The 16,029-nt window shown below is 34.6% G+C and overlaps 1 protein-coding gene across 1 annotated transcript in view; it reads left to right on the top strand.

Annotated features, from left to right (window-relative positions):
* AGBL4 (ATP/GTP binding protein-like 4) overlaps positions 1-16,029 on the top strand; it is a 1,510,571-nt gene that overhangs the window by 143,367 nt on the left and 1,351,175 nt on the right. Inside the window, exon 2 of the mRNA XM_012639488.1 lies at positions 13,623-13,745. Within this exon, the coding sequence (XP_012494942.1) occupies positions 13,623-13,745 (123 nt within the window). The remainder of the gene's footprint in view (positions 1-13,622; positions 13,746-16,029) is intronic.

Consider the following 16,029-nt stretch of genomic DNA (forward strand, 5'->3'; position numbering starts at 1 on the left):
TCACTTTTAAACATTTAAAAATAAACCTTATTATACAATTTCCATATAATAAAATGTATCCATTTTTAGCATACAGTTTCATGAGTTTTGGCAAATATATACACCCATGTAACCTCCACTATCATAAAGATATATAACATTTTTACCACCCTAGCAAGTTCCCTTGTGCCCTTCTCAGTCAACAACCTCCCCTTCTTTTATGGTTTATACTCTTTGTGTCTTATCTAAGAAATCTTTGCCTACTCCAAGAATGCAAGGATTTTCTCTGCTATAAGTTTTATATTTTTAGTGATAGATCTATGATCAATGTTAAGTTATTTTTTGTGTAATGTGTGAAGTACAGGATAAGGTTCATTTTTCTCTGAAAAGATGTCCAGTTCTTCTAGCATTGTTTGTTGTAAAAATTGTTCTTTCCAGATTAAGTTACCATTGCAGCTTTGTTGGAACTCAGTTGATCATATGTATATGGATGTATTTCTGGACTATATATTCTGATCCACTAATTTTTATGTCTACCCTGATGTCTATACTATGCTTATCTTGGTAGCTTAAAGTAAGTCTTGTTATCATATGATGTAAGTTCTCCAAAATTTTCCTTGTTTTTAAAAATTGTATTGGCTATTCTAGGCCTTTTGAGTTTCCATGTACATTTTACAGTCAACTTATTTATTTCTACAAAAAAGCCTGCTGAGATTTTGATTGGAATTGCATTTAATCTAGATATCAAATTATGGAAAGTTATCATCTTAACAAAAATGAGTTTCCTAATCCATGAACAGAGTATATCTTGGGATTTAATTGGGTTTTCCTTAATGTCTGCTAGCAATGTTTTTTAGTTTTCAGTGTATAGTTCTTGTACGTAATTTGTTAAGAGCTGAGTATTTTATGTTTTTTGATACTATTATAGATGGAGCTGTATTTCAAATTTCATTTTTCAAGTGTTCATGGCTAGCACCTACCTGGAATCTGTACTTGGTTGCAACTTGAATGTTTCCCAGTTTTGGAACTGTCTAGGCTATAAGTTTCAGGTCATTTTTTGCCCGGCCTTATGGAGTTTCACTCTACATGGCTTAGTATTCAGCCAAAGACTCAAGGAGACATTATACAGATTTTTGATACTCTGGCTCTACATAGCTTCCTCCTCTTCAGTGCTTTGAACCTCAAATATAAGGTTCCTCAGGCTCTCTAAACTCTTATTTTTCTCTCCCCAACTCAGAGAAACCACCATGTTCTGCTTGGCAACTCTTTCACTGCACTATCTTCCAGAAAGGATCAGTCATCTAAAAGCTGGGGCAATTGCTAGGCTCACTTCATTTATTTCCCTTCTGTAAGGCATCATAGTCTTGCATTGCTTGTCATTCAAGTCTGAAAAGAGTTGTTTCATATGCAATTGTCTGTTTTCTAAGTGTTTATGGAGAGAGTGTAGATCCAGTTCTAGTTACTCTCTCATGGAAAGTGGAAGTTCTCTTAGCAACTACCTCCTCTCCACTATCCTCGTGAAGACCTTGAGGATATTGTTGGAAGAGTTCGCATGTTACTGTTGTAGACATCCACCCCTACACAAAATATATGCATATATACCATTCTGGGAGATGAGAAGGTGTGCATGTTGAAACATCCTTGCATTCCTGGGATGAAACCCAATGGATTGTGGTGAATTATTTTTTGGTATGCTGTTGAATTCAGTTTGCCAATATTTTGTTGAGAATTTTTGCATCTATGTTCCTGAGGGATATTGGTCTGTATTTTTCTTTTTGTATTGTGTCCTTTCCTGGTTTTGGTATTAAGGTGATACTGGGTTTGTAGCATGAGTTAAGGTGGATTCTCTCCTTGATGTTATGGAAGAGTTTCAGTAGTATAGGTTCCAGTTGTTCTTTGTAGGTGTGGTAGAATGCATCTGTGAATCTGTGTGTGATCATGGGCTTTTTTTTGTTTGTTTGTTTTTGTATGGAGATGTTTTATTACTGATTAAACCTCACTATTATCATCATTGGTCTGTTCAGGATTTCTGTTTCTTCCTGATTCAAGCTCGGGAGGTCGTGTGTGGTTTTTTTTTTGAGCTTATAATACTGTATTTTTACTGCATTTTTTCTATATTTAGACACACACACAAATACCTACATTTGTGTAAGTACACTCTATGATGTTCCACAATGACAAAATAGCCTAAGGATGCATTTCTAAGAATACATCCCCATTGTTAAGTGATACATGACTGTACTATGCCATTTATTTTTCTTTTTTTTTTTAATTCTGCATATTATGGGGTTACAAATGTTTAGGTTACATTGCCCTTGCCCTCCCCCCGCCCCCAGTCAGAGTTTCAAGCGTATCCATCATGTGTTTTTAAGAATTAATCTATATCCTCTAGATTTTCCAGTTTGTGTGCATAGAGGTGTTTGTATTATAATAGTCTCAGAAGAACTTTTGTATTTCTGTGGTATCAGTTGTGATGTCCCCTTTTTGATTTCTGATTGAACTTATTTGAAACCTATCCTTTCTTTTCTTGGTTAATTTAGCTAGTGATTTGTCAATTTGTTTTTCTTTTCAAAGAAACAACTTTTCATTTTTTTGATCCTTTGTATTGTTTTTTTGGTTTTGATTTTGTTTTGTTCTGGTATGATCTTTGTTATTTTTTATCTTCTGCCATCTTTGGATTTGGTTTGTTCTTACTTTATTAGTTCCCTTAGGTGTGACATTAGGTTGTTAATTTGTGATTTCTGTCTTTTTTATATAGGCAGTTATTGCTATGAACTTCCCTCTTAGCACTGCAATTTCTGTATCCCAGAGATTTTGGTAGCTTGTGTCACCATTATCTTCAACCTAAATTTTTGTTTATTTCCATCTTGATTTCATCGTTGACCAAATGGTCATTCAACATCAGGTTGTTTAATTTCCATGTATTAGTATAGTTTTGTGAGTTCTTCTTGGAATTGATTTTTAGTTTTATTCCTCTGTGGTCTCAGAAGACAAATAGTATGATTTCATTTTTTCAGAATTTGATGAGACTTATTTTGTGGCCTAACATATGGTATATCTTGAACAATGTTCCATGTACTGATGAGAAAAATGTATATTCTACAGTTTTTGGATAGAATGTTCTATAAATGTCTGTTAGGTCCATTTGTTCTTGAATTCTGTTTATGTGAAGTATTTATTTGTGATTATCTGCCTCAGTGATCTGTATAGTTCTGTCAGTGGAGTGTTGAAGTCCCCCACTATTGTTATCTTGCTGTTTACTTCATTTCTTAGGTCTAGGAGTATTTGTTATATGAATCTGGGAGCTCTGATGTTAGATGCATATTTATTTAGGATTGTTGAATAAGATCTTCTCATTGAATTGTCCCCTTTATCAGTATATAATGACCTTCTTTGTCTTTTGCAGTTTTACTTGTTTAATGTCTGTTTTATCTGATATGAGAATAACTACTCCTGGTCATTTTTGGTTTCCATTTGTGAAGAATATTTTTTTCCACCCCTTTACCTTGCATATATGTGACTCTTTATGAGTAAAATGGGTATCTTTGCGACAACAGATATATGGGTTGTGTTTTAATCCGTTCCATTGATTTATATTTTTTAAGTGGGGCATTTAGGCCGTTTATAGTCAATGTTATTATTATTATTATTATTTTAAATTTCGGAATATTATGGGGGTACAAATGTTTTGGCTACATGAATTACTTTTGTACAGTTTCAGTCAAAGTTATAAGTGTGCCCATCACCGGATAGTGTGCATTGTACCTATTAGGTGTGATTTTATCCATCCCTCCCTACTGCTTGATTTCTGTTGAGTTTTACTTCTGTATGTGCACATGAGTGTTGATCAATTAGTAAGTACATGTGGTGTTTGTTTTTCCATTCTTGTGATACTTCACTTAGGATAATGGTCTCTAGTTCCATCCAGGTTGTTAAAAAACATACTAGTTCCCCATTTTTATGGCTGAGTAATACTCCATTGTATACATATATCACATTTTATTAATCCACTCTTGTATTGATGGGCAATTGAATTGATTCCACATCTTTGGGATTGTGAATTGTGCTGCTATAAACATTCGAGTGCAAATGTCTCTTTGATAAAATGGCTTTTTTTCCTTTGGGTAATTACCGGTAGTGGGATTGCTGGATCAAATGGTAGTTCTACTTTTAGTTTTTTGAGGAATCTCCATACTACTTTCCATAGAGGTTGTACTAGTTTGCAGTTCCACCAACAGTGTGTAAGTGTCCCTTTCTCTCCACATCCATGCCAGCATCTATTATTTTGGGACTTTTTGATAAAAGCCATCTCACTGGAGTTAGGTGATAATCTCATTGTGATTTGCATCTCCCTGAATTTTAGAGACGTTGAGATTTTTTCATATGTTTATTGGCCATTAGTCTATCTTCTTTTGAGAAGCTTCTGTTCATGTCTTTTACCCACTTTTTTATTGGGTTGTTTGATTTTTTTCTTACTGATTTGCTTGAGTTCTTTGTGGGGTCTGGTTATTAGCTCTTTATTGCATGTATAGCATGCAGATATTTTCTCCCATTCTATAGGTTGTCTATTCACTCTATTGATTGTTTCCTTGGCTATGCAGAAGTTTTTTAATGCAATGAATTCCCATTTATTTATTTTTGTTTTTGCTGTGATTGCCTTTGGGGTCTTCTTCATAAGTTCTTTGCCCAGGCCGATATCTAGAAGAATTTTTCTAACATTTTCTTCTAGAATTATTGTAGTTTCATGCCTTAGCTTTAAGTCTTTTATCCATCCTGAGTTAATTTTTGTGAGTGGTTAGAGGTAAGGATCCTGGTTCAATCTTCTATATGTGGCTATCCAGTTTTCCCAGCCCCATTTATTGAATAGGGATTCTTTTCCCCAGTGCACATTGTTGTCTGTTTTGTCAAAGATCAGATGGCAATATGAGGATGATTTTATATCTGAGCTCTGTGTTCTAATCCATTGGTCTATGTCTCTGTTTTTGTGCCAGTACCATGCTGTTTTGGTTACTATAGCCTTGTAGTATAGGTTGAAGTCTGGTAAAGTGATGCCTTCCGATTTGTTCTTTTTGCTGAAGGTTGCTTGGCTATTCAGGTTCTTTTATGGTTCTATACGAAGTGTAGAAAAGATAAAATATCTAGGAATATATTTAAATGGGGAGGTGGAAGACCTCTATAAGAAGAACTGTGAATCACTGAGAAGGAAATAGCAGAGGATGTAAACAAATGGAAAAGCATATCATGCTCATGGATCGGCAGAATGAACATTGTTAAAATGTCTATGCTACCCAAAGTGATTTACGGATTCAGTGCAATCCCCATTAAAATATCAATGTTATTATTGGTAGTTCTTGTACTATTCCAGTCGTCATGTTGGTTGTTACCTAATTATATTGTATTTTTCCTTTTATTACTGTTTTATAGGACCTGTGAGTTTTTACTTTTGAATGTTTTTACACTGGTGGGTATTGGCTGTTCTTTTTTTGTGTATAGTGCACTTTTGAGCATTTCTTGTAGTTTACATCTAGTGGTGACAAATTCCCTTAGTGAATGTTGTTACTTGTTATTGATCTGAACAGGTTTCTATTTCTTTCTGGTTCAAACTTGGCAGGATATATTTGTTCAAGAATTTATCCGTTTCCTCTACATTTTCTAATTCGTTAGTACATAGTTATTCATAATATTCTCTAATGATCTTTGTATTTCTGTGGTACCACTTTGTAATGTCTTTTTTATTCATTTCTGATTTTATTTATTTGTGTCTTTTCTTTTTTGACCTGGTTACTTTTACTAGTAGTTTATCAATTTTGTTTGTCTTTTCATAAAACCAACTTTTCATTTTAATGATCCTTTGTTTTTTAGTCTTTATTTTGTTTAGTTATTTTTATTTCTTTTTTTCTACTAATGTTGGGTTGGTTGATCCTTGCTTTTCTAGTTCCTTCAGGCACATCATTATGTTGTTTATTTGAAATCTTTCTGCTTATTTGATATATTTGTTTACTGCTGTAAAATTCCCTCTTAGAGCTGCTTTTGCTGTATTCCATAGGTTTTGGTATGTTGTATTTTTATTTCTTTTAAATAATATTTTGATTCCCTCTTCATTTCTTAATTGACCTAATAGTTGTTCAGGAGCATATTGTTTAATTTTCATGTATTTGTACAAGTTTCTTTTGTCACTGATTTTTAGTTTTTTTCTTTTGTCTGAGAAGGAACTTGATATGATTCTGATTTTTTAAAATGTTTCAAGACTTGTTTCTGGCCTAACATATGATTAATCATGGAGAATATTTCATGTGCTGATGAGAAGAATGTATATTCTGTAGCTGTCATATGTCATGTTCTATAAATGTCTGTTAGGTTTAATTGGTCTTTAGGGCAGATTAAGTCCGATTTTTCTTTGTTGATATTCTGTTTAGGTCATCTAGCTCATGCTGACAGTAGAGTATTTAAGCCCCCCTCCCCTTATTATATTGTGATCTACCTCTCTCTTTATCTCTAATTTTTTTTTATATATCTGTGTGCTCTGGTTTTGGATGCATATATATTTACATTTGTTATATCCTCTTGCTGAATTGATTTCTGTGTTACCATATAATGTTCTTCTATTTTCCTTTTATGTTTTGTGAGTGACATCTATTTTGTCTGATCTTCTGAATGCTTTTGATTTTTCCTTGTTTTGAATATTTCTTTTTCCATCTCTTCATTGTCTATGTGTCTTTACAGGGAAGTGGGTTTTTCATAAGCAGCATATAGTTAGGTCTTATCTTTATATCCATTTCATCAGTCTTTTTCTTTTATTGAATAATTAGAGAATTTTAACCATCTACATTCAAGGTTGTTAACAATAGGTGAACACTTACTCCTGTCATTTTTTAAATTATTTTCCAATTATTTTATATATTGTTTGTTCCTTTTCCCCTCTTTTATTGTTTACCTCTTTGATTTTTTTTTTCAGGGTATTATAAGAGTACAAATATTATGGTTACACTTTATGTCTTTGCCTCACCCAAGCGAGGGTTCGAGGCATACCCTTCCCCCCTACAATGCTCCCTGTGTCCTTTAGTTGCAGGCTTACCCCCCCCCATCTCCCTAATCCCTGGAGAGTATTGCTGCCATGTGCGCACCCTAGTATTCATCAGTTAGTACCAATTTGATGGCGAGTACAAGTGGAGCCCATTCGTCCAATCTTGTGGTACCTCACTTTGGATAATGGGCTTAAGTTTAATCCAGGAAAGTGTAAGAGGTGCTAGATCACTGTCGTTTCTTATGATCGAGTAATATTCCATTGTATACATATACCAAATTTTAATAATCCACTCATGAATTGACGGGCACTTGGGTTGTTTCCACATCCTTGCAATGGTGAATTGTGCTGCCATAAACATTCGGGTGCAGACATCTTTGTCATAGAATGTTTTGTGCTCTTTTGGGTAGATGCCTAATAGTGCTATTGCTGGATCAAATGGTATTTCTATTTTTAGCTCTTTCAGGTATCTCCAAATTCTTTTCCACAGAGGTTGCACTAATTTGCAGTCCTACCAGCAGTGTAAGAGTGTTCCCATCTCTCCACATCCTCACCAGCATTTGTTGTTTTGGGATTTTTTGATAGAGGCCAATCTCACTGGAGTTAGGTGATATCTCATTGTGGTTTTGATTTGCATTTCTCTAATGATTAGAGATGTTGAGCTTTTTTTTATATGTTTGCTGGCCATTATTCTGTCTTCTTTAGAAAAGTTTCTGTTCATTTTCTTTGCCCATTTGTTGATGGGGTTGTTTGATTTTTCTTGTTGAGTTTTTTAAGTTCTAGATAGATTCTAGTTATCAGGCCTTTATCAGATGTATAGAGAGCAAATATTTTCTCCCATTCTGTGGGCTGTCTATTCGCTCTAATGATAGTTACCTTCGCAGTGTAAAAGCTTTTTAATTTGATCAGATCCCATTGATTTATTTTTGTTGCTGCTGTGATTGCTTTGTGACCTCTATTCAGAGGTCTTCTTCAAGAATTCCTTGCCTAGACCGATGTCTGAAAGGGTCTTCCCCACATCTTCTTTTGTAATTCTTAAGGTTTAATGTCTTAGGTTTAAGTCTGATATCCATCTTGATTTTTTTTTGTAATGATAACATTTGATTACTTTCTCTTTCTCCTTTGTGTATCTGCTATCCCAGTGAGTTGTATAATTTCATGTGTTTTCATGATGGTAAATGTTGTCCTTTCACTTTCAGATATAGGACTCTTTTAAACACTTTTTGTTAAACCAGTCTAGTGATTATGAATTCCCTCAGTTTTTGCTTGTTTGGGAAAGACTTTATTTCTCCTTCATTTCTGATGGATAGCTTTGCTTGTTATTGTATTCTTGTTTGACAGTTTTTGTCTTTCACCACTTTGAATATATCATCTCATTATCTCCCGGGCTGTAAGCTTTCTGTGGAGAAACCTTTTGCTAGTTTTATAAAAGTCCCTTTATCTGTGACTTCATATACTTTTCTTGCTGTTTTTAGAATTCTGTTTGTCTTTGTGTTTTGACAGTTTGATCATAATGTGCCTCAAAAAAGACTCTTTTAAATTGAATCTATTTGGGACTGTTTGAGCTTTATGTATCTGGATGTCTATAGTTCACAAAAAACTTGAGAATTTTTCAGGTATTATTTCATTAAGTAGATTTTTTATGCCTTTGCTGATCTCTTCTCTTTCTGTGATTCCTAAAGGCGAATATTTGTTTGCTTTATTATTTTTTAAGATCATTTTTTCTTTTTCTCTTTTCTTGTCTGACTTCATTATATCAAAAGACCTGCCTTCAAGTTCAGAGCTTCTTTCTTGTGCTTGTAATAATCTACTGCTGAAGGTCTCAATGGTATTTTTTATTTTATTCAATGAATTCTTCAACTCCAGGATTTCTATTTGGTTTATTTTTATATCTGTCTCTTTGTTGAACTTCTCACTGAGGTCATGAAATTTTTATTGATTTCTTTTATTATTTATCTGTGTTTTATGTCACTGAATTTCCTTAATGTCATTATTTTAAATTCTTTCTTAGACATTTCATAGATTTCCTTTCTTTTAGGATCTGTTAATGAAGAGTCATGTTTTCCTTTGGAGGTGTCAGGTTTTTTAGCTTTTTCATGTTTCTTGTGTCCTAAAGTTAATATCTGCACATCTCATGTAACAGTCTTTTCTTCCAATTGTATGGATTGGGCTTTTTAGGGAAAGACTTTTCCTATAGCTGTGTCTATAGTGTTGGGTGGGTACAGTGCTTTGGCTTTGATTCTAGGTTGTTGCTATAGTTTAGTCTTTGTATGATTTCTTAAGCTATAATTGACATCAGTGGTATCTATGAATTCTTCTGGCTTAGGCTGCAGTTGTTAGTAGAGAATTTTGCAAGGCTTTGCCGGGGATAGCAAAGTCAGCTGTGCTGCTTCTTGGGCACAAGTGGTGTTGGTGGCAGGATGGGCATGCCAATCCTTAAGCCCCTATGTTACATACACAGTTGGTGGTGATTTGGGGTAGATAAGTCCTATCCTCAGTCTCCTAGATAGCATGCTTGGGTGCCAGCTGTGATGGGTAGGCTGGGCTGATCTCCTGTTCCCAAACAGTATGTGTGAACTCTAGCAGCAGCAGCAGCAGTAGCATGTGGGGTGGGATTATCCTTGGAGCCCTTGACATAATGTGTGGGTACTGCTGGCAGAGGTATTTAGTGGATCAGGGTTATTCTCAGTCTCCCAAATGGCACACATGGAAGGCCAGTTCTCAGGCTCCATGTAGGTGCACCTAGGTGCATGGTAGCCCCACAACTGGAGGGGGTGGGGTTGTTGATGGCAGTGACCTGGAGCAGGCAATTCACAGGCTGTGGGAGACCATGTGGTTCAGTTTCCTTTGTCCTGGGGACAGCCTCCCTGGTTTGTGGTACTGCCTGTTTTTTTGGAATGTAGGACCGTGTGTGGGCTAGAGTGCTGGGGACCCAGCCATACTGCTAGGTCCAGCTGGCATAATGATGCTGCAGCCCTCTGCGTAGATGTAGGAGTATGTCATTGGGGCTTCAGGGATGTGGACTTTAAGGGCTGTTGGTTTCCAGAGCAGGATATAGTCTGGTACGGGATAGGTTCACAGAATGGTGCTGTGCTGCAGCTACTTGGGTCTTGGGGAGTGACTGGGAACCAGTGTGAATTCCCTCTCTGGAACAATGCAGTTGCCTGGACTCCAGGCATCTCCCTGTAGTATCCTCAGGGCTTATGAGGAAAAAGGGGCTCTCTTGTAGGATTGCAGGCATCTATGGTGGGAATGTGGACCACTGGGGATCTCTTGCTTAACTTTTTCCTGCAGTGGGAGTGTCTCCTGGATTTGAGGTAGTCTTGCTATTTCCCTTTCCTTTCTTTCCTCAGAGGGTCCCTTTCACTTCCCTACCAAATTCAAGTGTTTTCTTTTAGACAGTCTTTTTGACCTGTGTTTATCTACTTGTTTAGTCTTTCGTTGTGGAAAAGGCAAAGTGCCAGGCACCTCTATTCAGCCATCTCAATGAAGTCTCTCAGCTATTTCTTTTAATTCCACTTTATCTTCAATATTGGCTTATTATTTATTACCTATTTTAAGTATTATCCTAGGCTTTTCAATATACATATTTAATTTATTATAATCCATCTACTTTCAAACAATATTATACAGTTCCTTATATAGTTTAAGAAACTTATATTAATATCCTTCTCTTTCATCCTTTGTGCTGTTTTTGTCATATACTTTACTTTTTCATATGGCATAAACACACAATACGTTGTCACTATTTTCTCTTCAGACAGTCATTTATCTTTTTGAGTGATTAAAAATAAGAAAATTTATATTTACTTTTACTTATTCTATTTCTGAAGCTCTTCGTTTCTTTGTGTGTATTTTAGTTTATATCTGGTATCATTTTCCTTTTGCCTAAAGAACTTTCTTTGGTATTTCTTATACCACAGGTCTGTTTATAACAAATTTTCTTATCTTTTATTTTTCTCAAAATACCTTCCTTGTGTACTTTATTTTTAAATGATGTTTTCAATTACTATAAAATTTTAAGTTGACATTTTTTTCCCAGTAGTTTAAAGATGTCATTCCCTTGACTTCTGGTTTGCACAGTTTATGATATAAAATCTATTATATATTTTTTACCTTAGTTACTTTGAATGTAATTTTTCTTTTTAAATATGACATATCTAGTTTTTAAAATATATGTATTCTACTTGTTGCTTCTTAGATTTGTAGCTTGCTATTTTTCATTAATTTTGGAAAATTCTCAGGCATTATATCTTCAGATATTTTTTCTCTTCGTCTCCATTCTCTCTTTCATCTCCTCTAGAATCCCAGTTATACATATTTTAGGTCATTTGATATTTTTCCACAGCTCTTGGATGCTATGCTCTCTTTTTTTTTTTACTTTTCCCATTTCTCTTTGCATTTATTTTCAACTTATTTTTATTGATCTATAGTTTAGTGATTTATTTTTCATCTGTGTCACATCTGCTGATGAGTGTATTGAAGATATTCTTCATGTCTGTTACTGTGTTGTTTATTTGTATCATTTCCTTTTGGCTCATTATTGTGGTTATGTCTCTCTGATGAAATTTCCTCTTCATACATTTTGTCCTCCTTTTTCACTATGGCCTTTAACATATTAATCTTAATTATTTTAAATTCATTATATAATAATTCCATTATTTGGTAATTTCTGATTCTGGTTCTATTGTTTTGTTGTAGACAGTAGGATTTTTTTTTTGTATGTTCCACAATATTTGATTAAAGGCTGGCTATCTAGTGTAGAATAGTAGAGGATGATGTACATACTATTTGTCCCTGGAAATGGATACACCTCTTTCTTGGCCATTTATGTAGGGGGTTGTGTCAACCTAGTTCAGAATTAAGTCAGGTTTGAGTTTCATTGTCACTATAGTTATCTTCAGTTTGCCACTAGCTTCATATTTTTCTAGTGTCACTTTATTCTTGAGGGAAGGGGCTGGCTGGGGTGATTGAGAATTTTTCTTCAGTGTTCTGCTTCACTCTACACTTTTGATCTTCCCTGGGTACGTGTCCCACATATGGGATTACATATGGGATTTTTCTTCATGATTCTGTCTATACCATATACTATACTATACTATACTATACTATACTATACTATACTATACTCTAGAAGTATTTTGCTACTGCTTTTTATTCACTGCTTGCTAGCATAGTGTTGAGGGGGCAAAACTGTTTTCTTTTTTAGTAGTCTAGTTTTAATGTTAGGCGGGGCTTATATGCCCTGGTTTTAACTTGGAGTTTTTTCAATGATCCCACCTGTCTTTCCTGTGGCAGCCAAATTCTGCCTTGAATCTCTGATAGATATTGTGTTATTCAGTTTTATTCTGCTCCCTCAGGTATAGAAACCCTCTAAAAATGTCGATATAGAAATCTGGGCCCAGGACTGTTTCCTGCCCCTCTTCCAGGTGTAGAATATTTTTCTTTTATTGTTCCTCTTCCCTTCACTTGCACAGTGAGGTGATAAGGTTTGTTATTTCTCTCCTAGTGGCGTAAGGCCTTTTTTTTCCCACAAGGGATAAAGATATTGGTGGGGCTTCATGGCTTTCCTATAACAGAAGCCATTCCCCGTCTCTAGGCCTGTACCACAAACAAATGCATTTTCTGGGCTACTGCCCTGCCCCTGATATTTCTCCTGAATGTATGGTATAGGCCTGTACAGAAGAGTCTGCAAGTGAGTGTAAATTCCCTGTTGTGTTTATTACTCCCAGTAGTTCTGTACTCTTATATATCCTATATTTGACATTTAATACTTTAAAAAAATTAGCTCAATTTTCTTACTTTTTTTTATGAGTCCCAGCATTTTTTCGTCTTGCGTTCTTCTATAGAGGAGTCAGTGTTTGCTTCCCATCTCTTTTTGGTGGGACCTGACTTTCCTTAGATATTGGATTATTTGGTTGCTTTGCAACCTCAATTCTTTGGTGAATTTGAGAAGGTTATGATTTTGTACTTTATTGGGACATTTCTTGTTGTTACAGTAGAAGTGATGTCCTTTACATTTTTCTACATCTTAGGTGAAAGTGAAATTCATAAACTTAAAAATTAAAATTCCTGTTAGGAAATAGAACTTCTATGCTAATTCAGTGGTTCTCAAATTGTTTCTTGTAGTACAACATTTGGAAATCATAATGTAATTTGTAGAACTATTGCTTTATTCAAATTTAAACAATTGACTATTTGTGATGAATTAGATACATTACCACTTATTAAATAGTTGATGCAAATTAATGAACATCTTAGATTTCAGTAATGATACTAGATATTTTTATATCTAATTTTTATAACACAACTTTGGAAGATGGGTTTACTATTCTCTTTTTAATGGATGAGAGGAACTGATGCTTAAAGGTATTAGGTTGATTACTTTGGGGCACAGAGAATTAGTATGAGTAGAGGTGAGATTTGAGCCCATATTATTTTGATTCCAAAATGTATCCACTTTATACTATACCATAATGTGTAATTAATTTCTTTTTGCCTGGATAAACACTCAATGAGGAAGGGGGTAAGTTAATGGTAAAAATCTTGTTAGACTTCTGTTGCTGAATACACTTTAATTTCATTTTAACATGAGCCAATTTTCTTTTGGAAAAAATAGGCAATGATATGGGAAACGATGATGCCATCGGAGGGAATGTGAGCAAATATACAGTACTTCCAACCGGATACTGTGGACAGCCCAAGAAAGGACATCTTATCTTTGATGCTTGCTTTGAAAGTGGTAAGTGTATTAAAAGCCTTTGCCTTTAGGCTTTTTTAAAGAATTCAATTCCATCTGATCATTCAGTGTGATTCAACTCATTTAATATTTCACCATAATGGAACAAGTTGTCAGGCAAAAATCAATTTTCAAGGAATTAACTTAGATATATAAAATTTCTGTTGCTATAAATGATTAAAAGTATAATTGATAGTAATATTAATGAATATTTATATAAAACCTTATATTTTGCAAACTACTTTCCCAGGTATTATTTTTTGGGGATAAAACTGGCATGGTTTGACTATGTTATAAATTATGATCTATTGGATGTCTAATATGTACCTGCTTCTGTATGCTATGCTCACAGACTTAATCTTAGGGGGAGAGGAAGCTTCTGTACCACACTCAAAAAAAGAAGAAAAAATTAGGGAACAGATTGAATTGAACACAAACAAAAGACAGAAAGTAAAATTGCTTCATAATTGACAAATGCTGTGGGTATTCTGAAAGGGGAGCTCAGAATTTTATTGTGTATTCTCATCCAGTAGGGGTTGGATCTTGTTAAGCTCTTTATGTCCTGAGTCTCATACTTTGAATGGCACATAGTAGGTACTCAGAATTTATTGAAATATTAATGAGAAAGGCAAACATACTTTTATAATTGTTAATCTTCTTTGGTTCTGAATAATGTGCATGAATATGTATTTCTGTGTATGTGTACATGTGTGGTTGAAGGACCATATCAGTGTCAGTTGTATAACAGTTCTCTGAACCCTAAAAACATTGATTGTTTATACCAAAAAATTAAAAATTTGCTTGTGCAGGGTTCTGTTCTTTGATTATTTCATGTTGTATTAATTTGATAAGGCTGACCTAACAAAGTACCAAAAACTGGGTGGCTTAAACAAGAGAAATTTGTTTTCTCATAGTCTCATAGGACTCAGTTTGTCCCAAAATACCACAAACTGAGTAGCTTAAGCAACAGAATTTTATTGTCTCACAGTTTTGGAGGCTAGAACTCTGAGATCCAGGTGTTAGCAGGGCTCGTTCCTTCTAAGGATTATGAGGAAGAATCTGTTTCATGCCTCTCCTCTGGCATCTGGCAGTTAGCAATCTTTGGTGTGCTTTGGCTTGTAGAAGTATCACCCTAATCTCTGCCTTCATATTCATTCAGTGTTCTCCCTGTGTGTGTGTGTATCTGTCTTCATATTTCTACTTTTTGTAAGGCTGTCAGTCATATTGAACTAGGACCTATTTTAAAGACCTCATTTTAACTTGATTATCTCTATAGACCTTACCTCTAGGTAAAGTCACATTCTGAATGAAGTACTACGGTTAGAACTTCAACATACAAAATTTCAGGGGACACAATTCAGCCCATAACATATTACTGTAGTATTGGAGTTCCAGTCAGACCTAAATACTGTCCACATAATTAGGAAAAAGGTCTTCTGTTTTCTTTAAATCTTGTGGTAGTGTCTTGTCTGCAATATACTTGATGCCTAGAAAATATTTTTGATTCTTTTTTACCTCAGTTAAAGGCCTGAAGGCCCTTTACAATAATCCCCACTCTGTGATACAAGGGATTATCCTCATTTTAAAGATTAAGTGTTGTTTTGATTTACATATAGCCTGAAATAATCCAGATTCCTTTCTTTGAACATCTTTTCTTTAATCATATTCCAGTCTTTTCCCAACCCTTACCAAAAAACTCAGTTGAGTTTTTATTGTTCAATCATATCACATAATTGCCAAATGAATAATGCATATTTTACCAATAATGTATAAACAATTAGTTATATCATTTAGGTCTGTGCTAGTAATACATAAGCCTTGCAGTATAGTAGAATGATAAAGTGTACAGCCTTTAGAGTCAGACTGCAGTTCCATCCTTGGCTTAAAAAATGAGCCAGTTTTCTTACTTTTTAATGGGGAATGATATCTTTCTTTTATCTTAATGATATATACACACATAAATATATACATATATATAATATATATATTTCCTTGTTTAAAAATTTAAATTACCTTACCACAATATACATAAAAATAATAAAAAATATTTTAAAAATAAGTAGATGGGGAATTCTTAAAAAGGGTATATATTAGTTAGAGCAAAGAAGACTCATCAGAATTTAGGGTCTCAGCGCCCACAGCTTCATCAGGGTCTTCCCACATATCCACATCCCAATTTATGGGATCCCATTTTTCCCAGTTAATGCTCTCACTTTAACAGTAAACACACTGATAGGCTGGGAGTTCAACTTGCATTGTAATTCAGCCAGTGGCAGGGTGAAGTTCT

Source organism: Propithecus coquereli, unplaced genomic scaffold (genome assembly GCF_000956105.1).
Source record: "Propithecus coquereli isolate 6110/MARCELLA unplaced genomic scaffold, Pcoq_1.0 Scaffold14, whole genome shotgun sequence".
NCBI classification, from domain to species: domain Eukaryota; kingdom Metazoa; phylum Chordata; class Mammalia; order Primates; family Indriidae; genus Propithecus; species Propithecus coquereli.